Raw genomic sequence first — 19,092 nt, forward strand, 5'->3', positions numbered from 1 at the left:
TATGGTAACTAAAAAATTATAGTTTTCATGAGTATATGTAGAGTGTGAATCTCTCTTCAGTCAGATGTGTTTAGTCATACTTAATAAGTTAATTCACCAATTAATTTAATAAATAATAACAATAAAAAAAAATCTATTGTTATTTATCAGCATTTAAAAAACTATACACAAGGTAGATAAATCCACCTAGATTAAATCATTCTTTAACCCAATCGTACAAATTGGAATTGGGTCAATCTTTAATTGTTGTGATATGTCTTATCAATATTTTATTTTGTCATTATTATCATTATTTTGTGAAACATCACAAAATAATAATGTTGTGGTTAAATGTAATTTTTTTAAACTAATTAATTATATGAAGACTATCATAGGTTTATATATTTATATAACATAAGTTTACAATTATTATCTTATTTTTGATTGTAATCATTATGATTAAATATTTTCAGTCACATGGTCAATATCATATTTTCCACATTTACCGCTATTTAAAATTTTTTAATATTGGCTAACGTAAAAGGTCAAAGGAATTATGCTCATAATGGTTAAACTTATTTCTATTAAAATTATTTTTGTTTTCATTATTAAGAAAATTTCAAATGAATAAAAATGTTTACATGATTACTTCAGTTGAAACCGTTTTGTCAAAATTGTCTATTTTGAATTTTTATTACGATCATATTTGAAAGTAAAGTTATTCGTAAACATCTAAATGTTAAACGGACTTTGGTTAAATTATTTGACCAAATTTAATTTGAGTCAGGTAGGATGCCAAAAAGTGAAAAAAATAAAATATATATATATATTTTGATTTTTTGTTTAATGGATTTTAGAAAATTTGGAATGTAGGAATGCGAGATGAATTAAAATTGTATACTTGGCAGACTAATTTAGAATCAATTTGTTTAGATAATGCAGCTGTAGTTGTATTGAATACAAAAATTACTAATCCTCCATCTATAGTTCAACATCTTTGGAATAAATGTAAGTTAATTTCATGTATTCTGTTCTGTAAACTATACTTACTTTTTATCAATATATAGGTAAGCTACGAGTTACTGTTGACGGTGGTACAAATAGATGGCATCAATTTGCTATAGATAATCATTTAGAATATAAAATTCCTGATTTAATCACTGGTGATTTTGATTCTATTATTCCAAATGTTTTGGATAAATTTGTGAAATTAGGTTCTAAAACAATTCATACTCCTAATCAAAATGAAACTGATTTTACAAAAGCACTCAAAGAAATTAAAAAATATACAACTGGTAATAATAAATTTTGAATTAGTGAATGAAAGAATATTTAATACTATAGTAAATCATTGATTATTTTTAGATAATAATACAAATATTAACACTGTAATTGTAATGGTTAATATGGACATAAGAATCGATCACTTTTTGTCAAATATAAACACTTTATATAAACTGAAAGATCAGTTTTCAAATATTGATGTATTCTTGTTGGGAAGAAATACATTGACTTGGTTATTATTAAAAGGAAATCATAGAATACACATTCCTCCAACACTTAGAATGTTTCCAGAGAAAAATTACATTGGTATCTTCCCCTTAGGATCAGCGTGTAATCATTGCACTACTAATGGACTAAAATGGAATATAAGTAATAATAACAATAATTTAGATACTCTTTAATTAATATATTAGTATTTATATAGTAAGACTTTTTTAAAATACTAACTTCAATTTTTTTTGTTATATATTAATTTTTATTAAAATGTACTTAATAAAGTCATGTTTATTTTTAAGAACCATGATAAAGTAAATTATAAAAAAAAAAAACTATCTATTAAGGTAGTTTTAGGTGTGATTTATATAATTAAATATTCACCAGAGAATGAAAAGGTTCTCTTTCAAATTAGATATCATAGAAGTAGTGCAACTACTTATTTTGAAGGATTAAAAGATAAATATTTAATTTTTTATATATTAAACAAATTTTTTTTTTCCAATTGTGTTATCTTTTATTTTTGGATAAAGAAATGTAAACCTATAATTATTTTTATACGAGATGTTTAATGAACTAAAAAAAAAAAAATTGACAGGTTGATATCTAGTTTTAGAATATAAATTTTATAGTTATTTTTGTTTAAAAAATTAGCTTGAATAAGGAACAGTGTAGAGCCAGACTCTACTTTTAAAGTAACCCAAAAATAGCACTACTACTATGTTAAAAACCCTTTCATCTTTATTTAAAAGTTATATAAACACAAACATTTGTATTTCAGAATTGGTAATCAACCTGTCAAATTTATTTTTTTAAAATTCCTTTTCTAATTGTATAAAATTAATTATAAATTCTCTATAAAGTATTTTCATTAAAAAAAATATGTTCAATAACAAACTTGATATTTATTATAGTTTATAAAAATTAACAAAGTGTTCAAAACATTTTTATAAAAAATAATCTTTAAATAAAAAAATAATGTAGCAACGTCAACCGATTCAATAAAAATTTATTTGGGACTTATTGCCATTCTTATCATTTTTATACCTAATAAGTATACACATATACTTGAAATGTTAATAATACTGTATTATAAACAATATAAGTACAATCCTAAGACAATTTCTAAATTGGATGGTATAGGTACTGTTGAAAGTGTATGTTGGTTACAATGATAATAATTTAATAAAATATTATCAAAATAAACTTTTAAGCTTAAAATTTTTAAAATATTATGGTTTATTATTTTATCTATAAACTTAAGAAAATATTTGTTTTCACAATTTATAGATGGTAAAATGGAAATGGGAGGATTAATTAGTAGCAGCAATACTAATAATGGAGACTCAATTATTATGGTTACCAATAGTTCCCCAATTTTATGGACTATGACATTGGGCTTTGAATATAATTTTTAATTATAAGTTTTTTTAATTTTAGTTATTTATAACTAATAAATTAAACTAAATATAATATATTTATAGTATTTTATTTGGTTTTGTATATTTATTTTAATCTTTAAGAATGAGAATTAAAAATGTCTTTTTGTTATTATTGTATATGTATTAATAATGATTATTTGATGATAAAATTTTATTAAAAATGTCTATTATTTAAATAAAACAAATGTTAATTTTTATTATGGATATATTTAATTCAGTAATCAAATTTCATTGATGTATAACATATTAATTCCTTTAAATATTTAGTTTTAATTAAAAATGAAGTTAATCAATTTTTATTTTTTACTAGTCTTTTATAGGTTATAAATAAAGTGGAAAATAATAGTTGTACAAATTTTGTTTTACTTTAAATGTTTTATATAGTGATTAAAAAACTTAAATATGAAGAAAACAATTGTGAATGTTAGATACTAGGAGAAAAAATTCTAAAATTTAATATAATAGTATACAATAGCTTCAATAACGATATTTAATGGCTGTTGCCAGTTTTATTTACAATATAAAAAATTGTCACAATTTGCTCAAGTTCAAAACTTAAACAATAATACATTGATTCATAAAGTTTTTTTTATCACATTGTTAAGTTTATAATTTATTATTAATAAACTATGAAAATATTTAAATAATTTACTATCCAAATTAATACATAGTGGTACTCCAAATTTTGTAATGTAATAATATATAGCTTATTTAGAAGAATAGACAATACTTAATTTACAGGTTTTAACTGAAATATTTAATCTAAATCTTTATGTTTGGTGTTGGGAAGAGCCAATGATAACATACCACTTACTGAAATAAAAAATTGTTAGTCATTATTAATTATATTAACTACTTATAGTTATTAAGTAATAACAATTAATGTCTCATGATTTTTGTAAGAAATACAGTGTTCACAAAATTATTAAACATCAATAATGAGATAATTAGGTAATATGATGAATATATTATAAAGAAACGTCTAATTTTTTCCCTTATTATATTAACAACGTCCAATATTTTTCAATAAGCTTTTTATTTACTTGTTTATTTATCAAGAACATTACTAAGCATACACTAAGAGCAAAAGCGGATAATTACTTACGCTGCTAGTCTGCGCCTGGACATTATTATTAAAATGATAATTTAACCTAGCTTAATATTATGATTTGTGTTGTTAAATACTTTTTTTTATATTACAAAAAATTAGATAATAATAAAAAACGTTATGTTTGCAAACCATTAAATATTCATAATTAATATTATTCTTACTTATCAAAAACGAACTGAAAATAATAATAATTAATATGCAGTGTGAATCGATGAGCAATCCAAATAGTATATTAGCCAACAATGACCCTAAACGACCAAACGTAGCAGATGCAGCTGCTGCCATGATTCTATAAAATAAAAAATTATTTTAATGACTTAATTATTTGAAATCTCAACGAAATTTTAATTAATTTAAATTGAATTGATACTTGTCATCACTTGATTATTTTAAGATTAATGCCGTATTTAAGATATGGATCAAAATTAATAAATTATTTAAAATCGAAACACATCAGGCAAAATCGGTTAACTTTTTTATGCAACAAATATTTATAATTGATTTAGGTTTTTATTTAGCGTTATACTAACCTCATGTTAGTTGGGAATAGTTCCACCATAATGCACATAAGTACACTGATACCCAAGCTTGTAAATGCTTCAAATAAACATGATAATATAAGATTTTGTAAAGAATTTCTGACGAAGTTCAATGCAGCTATTACAACACCGGATACAAAAAGACTTATTACTGAAATGAAAGTATAAGATGAGTACTTATTTAATTAACATTACTTACAATACATAAATAATATTTTACAAAAAATATTTATTTTTATTTCGGTGCTTTATTTCAATACTATTTTTTTTGCGCTCTAATGCAAATGTGACCGCAACAAAACTTAAGTTTTATAATTGAATGCAATAATACACAAAAAATTGAAATACAATATCTTGAGAAGTATTAAATTTAGCTATCTTGTATATTAAGGACCTTTTTATAGGAAATTAAATTTCTTACAACTTTGTTATCATATATTTATTTGATAAATCTAATAATTTATGAAATAGTGCTGCAAATATCAGATTCAGTGACCCGTCAGTATGAGTTGTGGTTACATTGTATTGGTCACTTTTATAGTGTCTAACCCTGAGAAAATGTTGACTTTGAGCGATGTGCATAGCACAAAATGCCGTTGAATTATAGTAGTTTAACAAATAAAAATCTAAGTTTACATGTATTTTAAATGGGAATTCTTTACCTACTCTGGGAAAGTACATAATATTAAAATTAAAAGCTCAAATTTTCAGGGATTTTTTTTTGTTATTTCCAATGATATTTTTAATTGGGGGCGAAAAAACTTCGTGAAAAAAAACACCCTAAATTTTATATAAATTTCTTTTTATTATATAAATATTATAAAGCAATTTTTGAATATACCTTATAAACATATATTTTAATAATTAAATTTTATAAATTAATATAATATATATATTTATAAAATTACATATAATTATTTATGTGTGTTTAATTTAATAAAAAATATAAATGTATACCATTTTTGGTAAATAACAGATAAATCTTAGTATTATACATATAAATAATTCCAAAATCATAATTTATTGATTTGTTGATTTTTGGATACGAGACACAGAGATGGGCACACGTTCAATCGAAAATTAGGAGTACTATAAATTATTTTTCGGTAATAAATTTTAAACTAGTAATTTGGAAGTTAACATGTATTCTATATTGTATATTTTAACGCCTCTTTCCAGTGTGATGGGGAGAGTCGCAGATATGACTATTTATATTATTATACATTTCTCGTCCTCACCCTGCTCCCTCCTATGTAAAATAATACAAAAATCTTAACATTACTAATGTTAAGATCTAAACTATCTTAATAAGTGTTAAACACTACCTAGCACTTCCTATGTGCGTCTATAGCTACAAATATTATGTACAATTTTAAAAGTTTTAATTCATTCATTAATCAATAATATTTTTATTAATTAAATTTCAGTATGGTTAATTTTGTTTTTTTTACTTATTATTTTTATTGTGTTTGTTTTCTAATTAAAAAATAATAATAATAAAAATAAATAAATTCATTTAAAATTTGTATTTTACTTCGATACGAAACAGAGATTTTATTTATAATAATCATGTAATTTTTAGTTACATTTAGTTATGCATACCTAAAAAAAATTTAGCGCCTAATCTATGTACACACAAAGGCATCCAAAGAGATGTAGGGATACAAGCTATACCGATCCATAAAGTATGCAAATACACAGAATGGCCAATACTTGATCCACACGAGTCATTTAAGTTGAGGTTCCCATTGGTTTTAATGTATACCGATGATACTTGACAAACTGATGTGTCTTTGCCAGGTTGTTCATGTTCAAAATGTTCAAATCTATTAAACAACTCCGGAAACCATAACATCATTGTGTAGTATCTGCGGTAATGTTAACTATTAAGATCATGATAAAATTACAAATTTGAATTACACTAATGAATAATATGATGTATTAATACTTACGTAGACGATAATCCTAATTGTATTAAACAAGTAAGGACAGTGTTTTTTAAATGTGGTGGCTTAAACATTTCCTTAGTTTGGTACCAAATCTCTTTTAGTAAGTTTCTTAAGTCTTTTGGGGTCTTGACAGTTTTCATACTTCTTAGTGATCGTTTTGACTGTATACTGACTATACTGCAACGTACTTCGTTCTCGATGAGACTTCGTACCTGACACATAACAAATAATTTTTAGATATAATTGATTATCTTAAGATAAATTTTGAATTGGTTTGAATAATTTTTGTTGATTTAAAAAATAATACTTTTTTTTCCCATAATAAAATATATTTGTTTATATCAATAAATATTATTTCTTGTAATTGCTTAATACGTTCCACAGATTTTGGAAGGGCGATATTTAAACTGGAAGAGGGATTATCCCCCTTCAATTTTGACTTGTGTTTGTATAACTATTGTTACTTATTATACATATAATAATTATTATTTCATACTGGATAAGAGTCACCGGGTTCACCCGTATTTTCCATATATATCTGTTTAAGACACTTTAGTGCTTCTTCATATTCACCACACTCTAGTAAGAACTTTGGACTTTCTGGAAATTGAGTTAACCACAATGCCAAAAAGATGCTGGGTAAAGAACATAATGTTAAAAAAACGTTCCATGAGGAATACTTAAAAATATCATATCTATATTCTATTGTTAGTGGTATGATACCCCAAGCGATCACTGAAAAATAAAATAATCTTTAATGTAACTAAAATAAAAACTAAAAGTAAGAATTTAAATNACGTAACTCAAATAAAAACTAAAAGTAAGAAGTTAAATCTAATACATGGTAATGCAATAGCGCCCAAAGTCCAAAATGTCTCCAACCATGACAATACTTTTTCCCTATAAATTTTTGGTTGAAATTCTCCCAAGTATGAAAACAATATTCCCAAGTAACCAGCAACCCTAGAAAGCAAAAAAATATTAAAATCACAAAATTGATTGATTGATAAAAAATAACTGTTTTCCATTCAAATAAAACTTTGCGATAGTCTTAAGTCGAGAATTTTATTTAATCAGAAATTTGAAATCAACTGTAAATTGACTTACCCAAAACCACTAAAGAAACGACAAAACAAAAAAGGCCAAAAGAACGTTAGAAAACTGGATATTAAACTAAAAATACCATCTAAGAGTAACGCTCCAATCAACGCATTTTTTCTTCCATGCATTTCAGCTAAACATCCCCAAAAATAAGATCCTAAGAACATGCCTAACAAAATAATAATAAATAGAATTTTATTTCATTTATAATTAATAATTCATTGTGATTATTTATTATACCTAAAAGGGGAACGGCATTTAAAAGGCCTTTATCTGAAGAACTCAAATCGAAATCGCATTGTGCCGATGGTAAAACAAATGAGATGATTGTGATAGATATAGCGCAATTTGCATAAATTAAACCACTAAGTACCAGCAAATAATAGTGAAATTTACCGAATTCTATTAAAGAAAAGAAATATGAATACAAGTCATTTTTCATTAATATCATTGTTTTTAATTATTATTGTATTATACATACCTGCGCATGTAATAGCATGCTCAAAAATTGAACCATTTTCTAAAAAGTCCAAACCTATAAACAAAATACATATAACAAATAATTAAACAATTTGGTTATTTAATTAAGTAATGTATTTATGTTATAACATACGTTTTATTGAATAGTAATAAAATAATTTTATTTATTGATTATCGTATAAAAGTAATAACAATTACATTCACGCGATATCTATTTTAATTTTAGACATAAAATGTGTACTGTACATACATATATATATCCTACATATTATATAATGTAAAATTATCAATGTCTAAGAAAGGTTTAGACCTTCTAGACCGTGTAAATCAACTTCCGATATCAATCGATAGAAAAAATGTTTAACCAAATTCATCTTATTATTAAAATGTATTCATACTTTTTGACGATTTAGGGCATCTACCCCCATTACCTCTATCTCTGAGTAGGAGTTCATTAAATCGGATCGTTGGCACTCGAATAAATTGTAAACAATATATCACAAATTGTCCATGAATTACGACATTAATTAGTGATATGCCGAATCAGTAAATTTGGAAAATCGAATATTATTTTTCGACACACAAATAAAATATATTTTTAGTTGATGTTATTTAGTATTCTGAACCAAATATTAGAGGTACACAGAATATTTAACAATATCTATTTCATTTATTTATTAGGTTTTTTATTTACTATATTATAACAATTATCAAATATCTACTAGATTTGAATATTCATATAGATTTTAATTTCAATATGGAAAAGAATACTATTTACAGGTTTAATTAACCAAAAAATTTGTTTTTTTTTTAAATAGTTAAATTTTTTGATTAATAAACTATTGATTACTTTTTAATTTCACTTCTTTTAATTTATAAGGACGTCGATTAAATTTTTTTAACTGGGAACATATATATTTTAATTAACCTATAAAATAGAAAATGATCTAATTAATAGAAAGTGACGGATCAATAACAACTTTTAGACCAATACATCGAATGTGATTAATTCATAACATTTTTATACGTGGGAGTAATGATGAATGCGGCCGAATCTGTCTAAAATTTCTGTCATCTGTCATAACTTTTAAAGTTCTAACAAAGTTGTTGTCGACTCATAATTTTCTATTTTAGAGGTTAATTAAATATGTATGTTGTCATTAAAAAAATGAATTATCATTCATTTAAGTTATATAGGATGATGCTAAATTGTAATTAGTAATTAATTTTCGATTAATGAGTGGGTAAAAATAAATAGTTCACTTTATATAGAAGCTGTGGTATTTCCCCCAAAAAATTATCTTTATTATAATTTAAATTTCATCGCTTTTTTGACTATTTCGTCAAATGAGCGAATAATATGTGAAAAGTCAGGCCATTCCATATATTTATGTAATTTTTATTCATCATAACCTTGTAAATTATTGAACAACATTAGACAAATTATAAAAAGAACGCACCACTTCTATTTGCGTTATAAGTGTCGAATACATTTTTTGGATGGATTAATTAGTATTTTTTAACCATTAGTAAATTTATATAAGTGTTTATATTTTTAAATAACTTATGTATATCAATTTTATGTAATTATACGTACATATCCATACACTTAAACTGTAATCATTTAATCAAACTTATGTTATTTGATAAAAAGTTTTAATGAATGAGTCATGGAAACTATTGATTATAAATGAAATAATTTCTAAATGTGTATTGAAACTGTTGTCAATAAGCTAATTTGTAAAATAAAATAAAATTTTTGTGGATTTAGTAAAGAGGCGCCTTTTTAACTTGTATACGAACTTATATGAATTGTTCATTAATGTAATATTAAATACAAAATCATACTTCAAAAATTATATTTAGTAACGGACAAAAATAATATAAAAATTGACTATATAATAATTATTTTTTTTTTGAGTATTATAATTATTATAATACTCAAGAGAAATGACATTTGATAATTTTTTGTGATATCAAATTATGTACTAGCTTTCTACAAAGAGTAGAATAAGTTCTATCTCTGCGTTCTGTATCCCATTATTTAAAATAATTTCTGTTGTGAATATTTTTTTTATAATGTTACACAGTAATAAATTCATTACTTTATTTATTTAGATAAGATAGGAAATTATTTCTTTGAGTGTCAATATCTATTATTTTATTGTCTTATAAACAATAATATAAATAATAATAATTATTACTTATATTATTGTTGAAGTCTAAATATTAGAATTCAATAATTATGTCTTGTTAAGTTTTGCATTACAACCTATTTATATAGCTAACAAGTAAATAGGATAATGATTTTTACAGGATCCGTGACAAATCTTAATTTTGGATCGTCTGTGACAGAATTGAGGGGGTTGAAATGGGATAGACCCTTTTCGTAAAAATGATTTTATGCTGAAGATATATTTTCTATTCTTTTGCAGAAGTCAGAAATTTTTCGGGGGCATGTATCCCACACGCGCTGCTCTTACGCCAACACTGAACGTTTATGTTAATGAATATGATTCAAAGATGTATTTAACGATAAAAAATATCGATGATAATATATTGAAAATATAGGTCATAATAGATAGTAATATTTCACCTAAATCTCTTTTTATCAGCTTTCATAGGAAATAAAAAAACTATTTAGTCAACATTATTCAGATATCTTTATTTTCAAGTATCTATATTAATCAATAATTATTTGTCACCCAATTTTAATTTAATTTGTGTAACCACCTTTGCGAATAAAATAAAATAAAAAATGGATTTTTCTAAATTCTTGAATTTAAATAAATATATTAATAATTAAATTTCAAAAAAATCCTTTGCTAAACGTATGATTAAAGTATTTAATATCCAAGAATAACATTTTAAATTAAATTTCAGATGAGTTTTTTGCTCTATCGCTAAATTGAAAATATATATTAAAATAAAATTATTGCATGTAAAAAATGATTATTTTTGGTAGATTTTAGTTGAACATGTTGAATAAAAACTGGCATGTGTGTCAACATTTTATGGATCATTAAATTACATTTTTTTATCGATTGATGTATAAGTTCTTCGTATGTTAAATTGATTCGATAACCCTCAAATCATAGTACCTTGGGACGTTTGATCCAGATAGTATTCTTGTAAAAATGTATTTTATTATGATTATTTATAGCTGAATTAATGTATTATTTAATTTAATATTTTTTATGAGAAGCTCATTCAGAAACAATGCAGATAAATTTTAATTATTATATTACTATTATGCTTAATAAAATTTCTAGTAAATTTTAAATTTATTTAAAAAAATAAATTATTTTGAAATTTTGCTACTATCAAAAAATATAATTCTAAAATCAAATTAAATTAGTTATTTTTATTAAATATAATCTGTTTGTTACCCATCACGTTAATGGTGCTTGATGCGATTTCAATACGAGTTTCTGCATAGATAAATAAAACTTAACACACTTCCGAATACGAAAAGTTAAAAAAATAAATAGAAATATAATATAAAAATAAAAAAAATACAAGTAAAAAACCGAATTCTGTGATAAAAGTTTTGTTGTCTAGCTATGTACTTTTCTATTACCTCGTGTGTTATGTCGTGGATTGTGTCCAATTACGAACAGTTATCTAAGACGAGACTCTAATGAATTGAACCATGTAAAGATAACGAAATAGCAAAAACCTGCCTTACATTATGTATCTACACGCGCACGTTTGAAGTGCGTAAGGGTGGGAGACACGTCATTGTGTTTAACACGATCATTTTAATAAATTATTGTTATATTTGATAATCTTATATCCAGTCATAACAACCATTCAACTCATTTGTTAAATTTTCGATAGTTAAATTTCTGAAATGTTGATCAGCGTTGTTAAAACACATTGCTTTTTAATCACGTCGTGGAGATATTTTATATTACGATCAAACCTGCATACATGTTTTGAAGAATAAAAACATAGAACTGTACTGTTTTTTCAATTATCTAGATACATTGTATCTTAATATTTAATCTGCATCTCAGCTTATGTTAAATTTTATTTAGTATATTACCATTATCAGTGGTAAACCGAAACATATTCTCTTATACGAGGTAATCGGTTTCTCATAAACCACTCGATTAATCACAAAATAAATAAATTAATCGAAAAATTATTTTTAAATTCTTTTAGTTACATAAATTCTTGATTTATCAGCTAATAATAATAATAAAATCAGCTTAATAGATTTTCTAAATGGTCAAATTCAATGGGATTGTCACTTAATTTAACCAAATGCAAGGTCTTTACGTATCATAGAACAAAACATCCTATTGTGTTTCACTATAGTATTATTGCAGTAAATATCTCGCGTGAGTTAAACTCTATTACAGATCTAGGCTTTAAGTTTAGTTATAATCTTGATCCTATGCTTCATATTGATTATGTTTGCTGTAAAGCTTTTAAAGCGTTAGGTTTTATTATGCGTTTGGCCAAAGATTTCAAGCAAGGACTTTCACTTAAAGTGCTATTCTGTTCTATAGTCAGACCTATTCTAGAATATGGTAGTGTGGTGTGGGATCCTTTTACTGCCTTGGGCTCGCTACAGCTTGAGCGAGTTCCTACGCTTTGTCAGCTACTCGCTCAACATAGTCTGTCCAAACCACGATTATGCCCCTGTCTCGTATTTGCTTGGCCTATCCTCATTAGCTGAGCGTAGGCGCAATGCTGGAATTAATTTCCTAATTGGTTTATTGAATGGTAATATTGATTCGCCGAGCTTGTTGTCTCTCATATGTTTCAGAGTACCTCAGCGCGCAACAAGAAATAATGCTCCATTTGTTGTCCCTCACTGCCTAACTAATTATGCAAAAAATGAGCCACTTAGGCGTCTAATGACTAATGCCAATGTTGATCCTAACTTTTCATTTTAATTTTTGTATTTTTCTTTATGTTTTATAATTAAATTCATTTTCATTTTTTATTTTGTTTTTTTATCTTTACGTTTAATAATTAATTTGCATATTTTTAGTATATATCTTTCTATGTTACAATAACCTAATTTATGTACTTGTATTATTTGTAAAAAGGGCTTCTGCCCGTGAAATTATAAAATAAAATAAAAGTAAAATAATTAAGTTAGACTATTGTTTTATATCAACGACAAAGTAAAGTTATATTTTAGATTTTCAATAAATATAAGTTATATGTAATGTACAATACATCTGTCCTGAATCCTAGTACAGTTGGTTAGTAGGTATATTTATGTGACACGGAGTTGGTTGGCTATGATGACAATAAAAAAAAAGTAATAGTATTGAAAACTATGTCTATAACGGCCACTCNTCCTTCTTAGATAAACATCTAAATGAATTTTTTCTTTTAAATGTAATTATTTAAAACCATTTTTTTTATTTGCTCATATGTTATTGCATAGCTATTTAATGAGATACCGAACTCTTCAATGATTGACTGGTGTTTGTGTAATGAGAAGTAAATTTAAATTTTTGTTTTTTTAATATGTTTGAGGAATTTACATAAATACACACGATGTCACGAATTGATACTTTATATGAATAATATTCAATATTATTGGCTATTAATAAATTAGCAATGACAGATTCATAAACATTCCAAGAATTAATTGAGAATATTTACTGTAGAGCAGTACTTCTTCTTCGCCTACCTCGTGTATTTATTGCAAAATCTATAACATATTCGTGAATAATATCCAGTAAGTAATCAAATATTTCTATTATATCATTATGTGGAACAAATGGTATACTCATTATCATTCTCACATATTAAAATATTTTATAATCTAATTCATCAAAATGTTAAAATAGCCATAATTAGTTCTTTTCTTACAAAATGTTATTAGTCCATAAAAACTTGTTGAATTACAAACATTATAATACACAGAGTTGGTATCTAACTACTGTGGGTGCAGATATTACTGGAGTATATATATATATATATTAGTGATAGGAAATATTGAATAGTAACTATGCGAATATTCGGTTGTATAAACACAATTCGAATAGTTATTTGATAGTTTAAAATATTTGAAAATTCCCATCACTAATTTTTACTATTTTTAAGTGTACAAAAATTTATACAATTTAACATTTAATGTATAATTTATTTTAAGTATTCGTTAATTATCTTTTTATTATAATCAAGTGTACTTAATGAAAATTTTAGGTAGAACGAGTCGAATATTTTTTAAAACCATTTGGTAGTCTATTGGAATATTTTATGCTAAAAAACAATTTGTTTTTTCAATTGGTTGTAAAAAAAGAATTCGAATAGTTATTTGATAGTTTTAAAAAACTGTCAAAACTGTAAAAATGGTTAAACAAAAATAAAGTATCGCAAAATATTCGTTCGATCATAAGTTATTAAATATACGTCATTACTTGGTTTCTTCTCTTTTTCGAATTGTTGAACAATAAATAATTTATATGGGTATATTTGTACCATACTAAAACTATGAATAGTATACGGTAGATAAAATATTTAAAGATATTATATCCCAATTAAATGTTACTTCGCTTAAGATTATCCCATGCTCTGTCTTTTACATTACAAAAAATGTATATTTCATCAAAGTCTTAAGTCTAGAGACATATAGTAAGTTCATTTACTAGTTTTATAATGAAAAGGAACTATAAAAAAATCATTTTAAATTCTTCGTATCCATAGTCTACTAAAAACTACTATTTTGAAGTTTATTTATTGTACTCGGTAAGTTTTGTATTTCTAGCAATTACGACTGTACTTCTTCATTTACAGTATTTTGAGTTTCTCCGCGAATAATATTTGTAAGCTAATTGTCCGGTCTTATTTAGCTCGTTATTTCAATAAAATAAAACCCTAACATTTATAAATTAACTAAACGACAATTAAATTGCTAGTTGCGTTCTCTTCACAATAAACAAATATATCTTTTTAAAAGCATGGCAACTAATTAATGATATATTATAGCCGAGCTTAAGTTGGCTTCAATTTTAGTCTTATTTATCCACCAGTTATAATATAATAAGGCGAAATATCACAGTAAGCATAGTTGTAAAAAATACTTTTAAAAAGTATTTTAAATAATATTCAAATATTTAAAAAAAAATGTATTTAAAATACTATTTGAATACTTTTCATACAAAAGTATTTGAGTAATACTCAATTACTTTACAAAAGTATTTCAAATACTAAGAATACAATTAAAAAATAATAATAATGTTTTTATTTTAACTAAAAGCAAAAGGTTCCACCTAAATAATTACCAAGAGGGTAATTTGAGTCAAATATTNAAAATCCTATAAAAGTTTCAAAAACAATGTTTTGATTTTTTAAAAGTCTTACAAAAATTTGACTAATAGTTAATTTAATTAAAGAATAATTTACTTTAAGTCAAAATAAATTTATCTTTCAGAGATGAATCAACGAAACTATTAAAAAAATAAAATAATCAGTATACGTTGGTTGGTGAATTATCCTTATATAAAGTTAAATCTTGGATAGTATTAAAATGATGTTTTATAAAAATTAACGGTGCTTAATGTTGCTTGAATTTGACCTTTTTAAGTCATAAGAGCGTTTCAATTTCGAATTATTAATTGTAAGATGATAATAATTTTTCATGAAAATTATAATCATAATAAATAATTATTTTCAAAAAAATAAACATTTAATGTTGGGACAATTTTGAAAAGCGTGCGTATTTCTGGAAAGAAATGTTTATGGAGTTATATAAATAATATATAAGATTAGTTTAGTGAAGTATGATATATTTTGTAAAAATAAAAAAGTAAGATAACAATTTTGATGAGTACACCAATTTTCAAGTACATTTATAACTAGTTCTTCACGAAAGTAAACTTAAATAAAACAAACAGCTTAAACATATGGTGGAGGTATTAAAGGATTTAATTTTAATATCAGACATTTTTTTATCTTATTAGGTAGTCCCTTCTATCCTTGGTACCATGTTGTTATCTGAATAAAAATTGAGCACATATCAATTAAATAAAAGCATTTTTTTTTCAATAACTATCTTTTTAAGTATGCTAATCTACGTAAAATAAAATGTAGTATAACATATAATGTGTGTTAGTATACGTTATGAAAACTTTTTAGGGAAAAATGATTTATATCTGTAAATTTATTTAGTAGCATATTATTATTAATGTATATAACTTTTTTATTTTTGTCAATTGTACATATATTTTTTTTTATTAATAGTTTTATATTCATTTGATAGAAATATTTAGCATATTTATTTTTATTGACTAATTATATTAATTGACATGTAATTTGTAACATAAATGAAACTATATATGACTTTAAACTATTATGTTGCGTTAATTTCAATCCTGTTTTCAGATTTTTTCAATGGCGTCTAGTGTTTGAGATATTTACTGTTTTGAAAAAAACAATGGAATTGGACATTTAAAAAATAATTAAAAATTTTAAATATTATTTTTATTTAAATGACTATTGAAATTTATTAAATCAAAGTATTAAGCTGATATTTTACAGCAAAATATATTTTTTTTTGAAATTAAAATTATTATACTTTTAGAATAATGTAGTAGGAAACAGCAGGTCAATAAATCTCTTGGACTTAAAAAATTATAGTAATGTTTTTCGAAATATGTATGGATATATTTTTAAATATATTAACCAAATATATTTAAATATATTGACACATTTTTCAAAAAAATTTAATCGAACAATTTATTTGTTTTAAATGGCATTTTAAAATTTTTGCAAGAATAATGTAATATTATTTTGAAATATATATATAATATTCTTATCATTTTAACTTGAGTTTAAATAAGTATATTTTTTTATAGCAATAGCTATAGAAAAACATAATGAATAAAAAGTATTTAAAATTTTAAGTTTTTCAAATTATTTTGGAGGTATTTAAATTAGGAAAAAATAGGGTAATTTTTTTAATAAAAATGGAATGGGGAAAGTTGTTTTATGTCATTATTTGTATACGAAACTCCTTTTTAAAAACATTTTTCTTATAGTTAGTTAAACTTGTGAAGTTACTGTAAAAAATAAATCTACTTGTTATCCAGGGAGCATACCTCAGGCGATCGTCAAGTAGTGTTTTTTTTTCAATATTTTTACTCTCTAATTTTTTTATTACTCGCTAGACTAATTAAAAATTATATAATACATTTAAAATTTATAAGATCGATAATATATTTTTTACGAAATATCTATATTAAGCTAAAGTATGTCAATAAAAAACAATATTTCTGCCCCCGGCGTGGGTAAGATTTCAACTTTTTTTTTATTTATTAATAATTCTTAAAATAAACAATAGTAATTAACGAGTTTTTTTTCGAATGGTTATACATAGATTACATTTATAAGAAATACATTAAGCAATATTACTACCAAATTTCAAGTTTATAGTGAATACTTTCTTAAAGAAATTTAAAACTCAAGGGTATTCTAACTTATCCTATCCTTCCCTACTTTTCAATTGCTGTTAAAATTTAATTTCAATCTTAGAGTTAACAAGAGGTCTGAATTTTTTTTATAGAAATTAAGAAAAAAGTTTATTCAGAAAATAATTTATTTAACATTTTCCTTATTAGTAGATTTAGAAAATATATAATTTTTGTAATAAGATAAATACATTTTTTTGTTTTAAATGCTCATCGTTTTTGTTGTCAACTCTAAAAAGAGTCACGAAAGTTAGGAGTACTTGAATAGGTTGTACGTAAAACGATGACATTTAAATTTTGATTTACGGGTGCAACACTATAAAAAATTTAATTATCCTAAATGTTGATGACCTTAGTGTGTCATTCACCCTTCATACAATTAAACTAGAATTTATGTATGTATTTAAGAAGTTACATGACTTGAGTATTTTTTATCGTTTGATTGTCTATTCTAATTTTAAAAAAATATAAGAAATTACTTCATGTATTTATTAAAATAAAGGTTCGTTGATAATTTATGTCTGTTGATAAATATTTGTTTTACCATAAATTTGTTTTTCTAAACTTAATACACTTAAAACTTATTAAAATTCTACATAGGAATCTATAGAATTTAAAATTAAATCTGTATTAAATGTAAACTTTTAAAATATATGATATACCTAAGTGATACTGCTTCATCTTTAACTCGAAATCTTGAATTTAAGACAATGATTCAAAAAAAAAAAAAATGAATATTTAATTATTTTATTTTGAATTTATTTTCGATTCTAGTTTTCTAAATCCTGAGATTTTTTATTTATCATCTTATAAAAATTTTTTGTAGCAATATATATATGTATTATAGATTTCAAATAACAATTTAATAATATCTACTATAAAAAAATAAAGGTTACATAGTTATGATAACTTTGACTGTTGTTATTAAAAATATTATTCAGTATAAGATTAAATATTTATCATTAAAGACATAATGTCTTTTAGATTTCAGAAAATATAAATGATTCGCTAAGCACACATTATTTAACCGTTCTGAAACTAATAAAACATAGTGCTTAAATAAATTATAGTTTTAGACTACTGTGATTTTTAATTTTTTTGACATGCGTAATTGTCGTGGCAATTTCACAGCACGATGTTTTAAGCTAATAATGAACGCGTATATGTTTTAGACCTAGGAGGTGTTTATGTGCTAAAACTTACAATTAATTATTAGCTCATGAACATATTCGTCTGTTACACGATACTCATACAAAATTATAGATCGAATATTGGCAATATACACGATAACAATGATATAATTGTTTAAGTATGCCTACACTTTAACATAAGACATTCACCATAGAAATATTAATGATATGCGGATGCTGAATGGAATAAAAATAAATCCCATATAGCTTTTCATGATATTCTTAATTAATGTCGAACTACAATGGTAAATATAAATGTAGCTTGGAGTATCAATTCGGTCCCGAGTACTTAGAATTATTGTCCAATATGATGTATTGGAAATTCCTATTGTGGTACTCCAGTGAAGTTATTACATAGCAATTA

At 23.9% G+C, this 19,092-nt stretch overlaps 2 protein-coding genes across 2 annotated transcripts; one reads left to right on the plus strand and one right to left on the minus strand.

Moving 5' to 3' along the window:
• The first annotated feature begins 374 nt into the window (after positions 1-374).
• On the plus strand, positions 375-3,016 carry LOC126904416 (thiamin pyrophosphokinase 1). Its single transcript, XM_050683440.1, has 5 exons — positions 375-766; positions 837-987; positions 1,047-1,274; positions 1,345-1,632; positions 2,767-3,016. Exons 1-5 carry the CDS (start codon positions 716-718, stop codon positions 2,892-2,894), a joined length of 846 nt encoding a protein of 281 aa, XP_050539397.1. The 5' UTR covers positions 375-715; the 3' UTR covers positions 2,895-3,016.
• A 392-nt stretch (positions 3,017-3,408) lies between these two features.
• LOC126904415 (synaptic vesicle glycoprotein 2C-like) lies at positions 3,409-11,744 on the minus strand. The gene is made up of 11 exons (XM_050683439.1): positions 11,488-11,744; positions 8,100-8,153; positions 7,859-8,020; positions 7,625-7,787; positions 7,359-7,480; positions 7,014-7,252; positions 6,521-6,729; positions 6,171-6,436; positions 4,560-4,719; positions 4,191-4,318; positions 3,409-3,731 (listed from the first exon to the last, which is right to left on the minus strand). Exons 1-11 carry the CDS (start codon positions 11,489-11,491, stop codon positions 3,676-3,678), a joined length of 1,563 nt encoding a protein of 520 aa, XP_050539396.1. The 5' UTR covers positions 11,492-11,744; the 3' UTR covers positions 3,409-3,675.
• Between the last annotated feature and the right edge of the window lie 7,348 nt (positions 11,745-19,092).

The sequence above is a fragment of the Daktulosphaira vitifoliae genome, unplaced genomic scaffold (assembly GCF_025091365.1).
Source record: "Daktulosphaira vitifoliae isolate Bord-2020 unplaced genomic scaffold, ASM2509136v1 Scaffold_4, whole genome shotgun sequence".
NCBI classification, from domain to species: Eukaryota; Metazoa; Arthropoda; class Insecta; order Hemiptera; family Phylloxeridae; genus Daktulosphaira; species Daktulosphaira vitifoliae.